Source organism: Octopus bimaculoides, chromosome 26 (assembly GCF_001194135.2).
Source record: "Octopus bimaculoides isolate UCB-OBI-ISO-001 chromosome 26, ASM119413v2, whole genome shotgun sequence".
NCBI lineage: Eukaryota > Metazoa > Mollusca > Cephalopoda > Octopoda > Octopodidae > Octopus > Octopus bimaculoides.
The window spans coordinates 10,381,759-10,385,210 of NC_069006.1; the positions used below are offsets into that span (position 1 = coordinate 10,381,759).

At 36.1% G+C, this 3,452-nt stretch overlaps 1 protein-coding gene across 1 annotated transcript in view; it reads left to right on the plus strand.

Moving 5' to 3' along the window:
* Positions 1 to 3,452, plus strand: part of LOC106878080 (uncharacterized) — a 161,693-nt gene that overhangs the window by 107,315 nt on the left and 50,926 nt on the right. Inside the window, exons 26-27 of the mRNA XM_052976903.1 lie at positions 1,210 to 1,403; positions 2,126 to 2,817. Coding sequence (XP_052832863.1) covers positions 1,210 to 1,403; positions 2,126 to 2,817 — 886 coding nt within the window. The remainder of the gene's footprint in view (positions 1 to 1,209; positions 1,404 to 2,125; positions 2,818 to 3,452) is intronic.

A 3,452-nucleotide genomic window follows, 5' to 3' on the forward strand; every position in this document is an offset into this window, starting at 1 on the left:
GTGCAGCTGAAGATTGCTCTTCATATTGCATTTAAGGTAATGCTCACATTACTTAAATAAATTGAAGTAGCATGAAACGTGCGTACTGCAATCACTTTTGAAATCCGTGTTGCTTATTATATATATGTATATATATATATATACATACAAATACACTTAATTGTGTTTGAAGATTGAAGACATGAAACTCGGAGTTGTGATTACGAGGTTTCTTATTTTCAGTAATCTGACGAAACTCTACATTTTATATTGAGTACTCTCTTTTTTGCTCAGTTTTTCTGCCATAACACACACACACACACACACACATGCAGCCTGTTATCCTAAAATTCTCACTTAAAAATAACTAAATTTATTCTTCAGAAAGCTTTATAATTTGGCAGAGAATTTATATCATTTCAAGACTTTGACTATTTTGTATAGTATTTTGCTATATGCCAGGGAAATCTTTACTATTCTATATTTTATGTATTTATTTATTTACTTTTGGTTAAACCTAGTGGTCAGGAAATTTCTAATGTAGCCAAGGAATTGTATGAAGGGAATGGAGTTTGTAAATTAATTGTATTCTACACCATAAACTTAATCTGGCAAAAATTCCACTCCACAGATTTCGGCTTTTATAGTAATGATGGACAACTCATTTTCTGAAGTTTAAATGACCATAAAACTGATGCTGTCAACACGGAGTTCATTTATATTTTCAAAACATTAGAGTTAAAGATCACAGAATATATGAATTTAAGCATAGTTGTTTCTTAAATGTTACTCTAGTGTTAGGTACTGGTGACTGCAATTCTTATAAACCCCACGTGAAATAGCAGTATATTAGTATAAATTCCAACTATTATTTGATGATTAAAAAAATAAACTATTTAATAATATTACTGAATGAATATTGAGTTTAGCCATTGATGACAAAACCTTTAACCATATTAGTTATAACTTTACACACACTATATATTTATGAACAAAAAACAGGGACTAAAATATTATATGGTATAACCCCCTGTATAGTTTAAATGTTCATGCCAATGTTGCCAAGATTTTCCTAAACCTTATACTGAGATTAAATAGCTAATTGGTCATATCTTTCACCGGAATAACTTCACTTTGAGCTCAATCGATTATTTAAAATACAAAAAGTATCATAACTAAATTCTATCAAATTCATTTAGCAGAATTTTACATATAATTGTTCGTTTCTAGGTATAAATGGGCAGTTGGAAGCCAAGTTGGTCTTGCAGACATCGTACCATTCAGAGAATTGTTTCATGGCACCACGAAAGCTTGTGCATCACTCCCGCCTACTCTTCTACGACACAACACAACTTATTATTCCACTGTGATAGCTTTCAACAATGCCCTGAACTCACAGAGCACCCAGGCTTTCTCAAACGGGGGTATGTATAAATAATTGACTAGTGTAAAATAATTTGATATCCCTGGTTCACATACTGGTGTGATAAGTAAACTATTTGATTCATCTCAGCTAAGATCACACCCAGACTAAGTGATCGGACATCCAAGAGATAGGCTCAGGTGTGGCTGTGTGGTTAAGAAGCTTGCTTCCCAACCATTTGGCCTTGGGTTCAGTTCTACTGTGTGGAAGCTTGGGGAAGTGTCTTCTACTATGACCCAGACCCGACCAAAGATTCGTGAGTGGATTTGATAGATGGAAACCGAAAGAAGCCCATTATGTGGGGGGGGAGAAAGTGTGTGCGTGTGTGTGTATGTGCGGGCATGTGTGCATGCGTGTCTTTGTGTTTGTCTCCCCCACCACTCGATAACCGGTGTTGTTATGTTTATGTTCCCATAACTTAGTGCCTTGGTAAAGGCTTAAAAAGTACCTGAGCTGATTTGTTCAGCTGAAACCTTCAGGGCAGTAACCCAACATGGTCACAGTCCAAGGACTGAAACAAATAAAAGATATCTGACACTCCATGTGAAGGAGCACCTTTGATCAGCGCTCTGCTAGATCAAGCCTAAACAACAACAATTAGAAAGGGCAGATTAGCTAATGTGATCATAAATTGCACTCTGCCAGAATAAAAGACAGGATGGTCTTAATTTGATAAATTGATTAAATACATATTTACTTTTACTTTTTTTATTCTTTCTTCAGTTCTTCTGGATACTACACCTCCTGTTGCTGGTTGGGCCAAAGATGGCAGCGACCCACTTAGAGATATGAATTTTGCTTCAGATCCAGCAAAAGTCTCATGCAACTGGGGTGCGTTCAGTGACCAGGAGAGTGATATTGACTACTATGAGGTGGTTATGTTTGTCAACGATGTACATTTGAAGAGCACACACATTAACAATGAAACACAGTTTGAAGACAACTCTGTAAGCCTGAAATGTGGTGTGAAAGTCCGGTTTGAAATCATAGGATTCAACAAAGCTGGCCTTTCTAATGTTACCTACACAGATGGGTTCCTTCTAGATTGCACTCCGCCCAAACTAAAATCAATACAAGCATCTAAGAATGGTCTGCGTTACCAGGCACGCAATGACTCTTTGGATTTAGAAATTGACTTTATGGATTCAGAATCAGGAATGGCAGAATACAGAATTGAAATCTTTGAGGAATTTCAGGGACAAAAGCAACACTTCTGGCCAAGAAATCAAACCTATCATGTGATTGATTTAAAAGGTGTAACTAATGCCCAGGTTTCTATCCCAGTGCAAAACCTCAAATTACAAATAGGAGCTATGTACCATGCAGAAGTTGTAGCATTAAATGAAGCTGGGCTTTCAGCATCAGTGAATTCAGATGGGGTCCTTGTTGACATGACTCCACCGATTCTGAAAAATGTAAGTAGACTCATTTCTTCTTAGAGCTTCACATAAATATTAACTATGTACACTCTTTGGACTCTTAGTGCATTTTGTGTAAGATTTTGTTGATGCATATGTTACCTACACTGCTGGGTTCCTTCTAGAAAGAGAGAGCGTGCGTGTGTGTGTGCGTGTGAGTGTGCGTGCCTTTGTATGTGTTTGTCTCCACCACCACTTGATAACCAGTGTTGTTATGTTTATGTTCCCATAACTTAGTGTTTTGGTAAAGGTTAAAAAATATCAAAGGTGCCCCAGCCATGACCGTTTCTCAATCTAGAAGGAACCCATCTATGTAGGTAACATTAGAAAAGCCAGCTTTGTCATATATGAGAATTTTTTAATTTGTTTCTTTTATCGGAGAAAATACCACAATTCTGGTTTAAATTCTGCCTAAACCATCACATCTTTCCTCTTCCTCACAGCAGAGAAATATCTCAAAAGGCTTTGTTCTAGTTGCAGGTTGCCTTTCAAATATTTTTCTTAGAAGATAGATTTGGTATGTATGTATGTATGTATGTATGTATGTATGTATGTATGTATGTATGCCTATATAATTACATATATATATACTGAAATTTTATAAATCTTCTTGTCCATTTCCTTGCATTCAG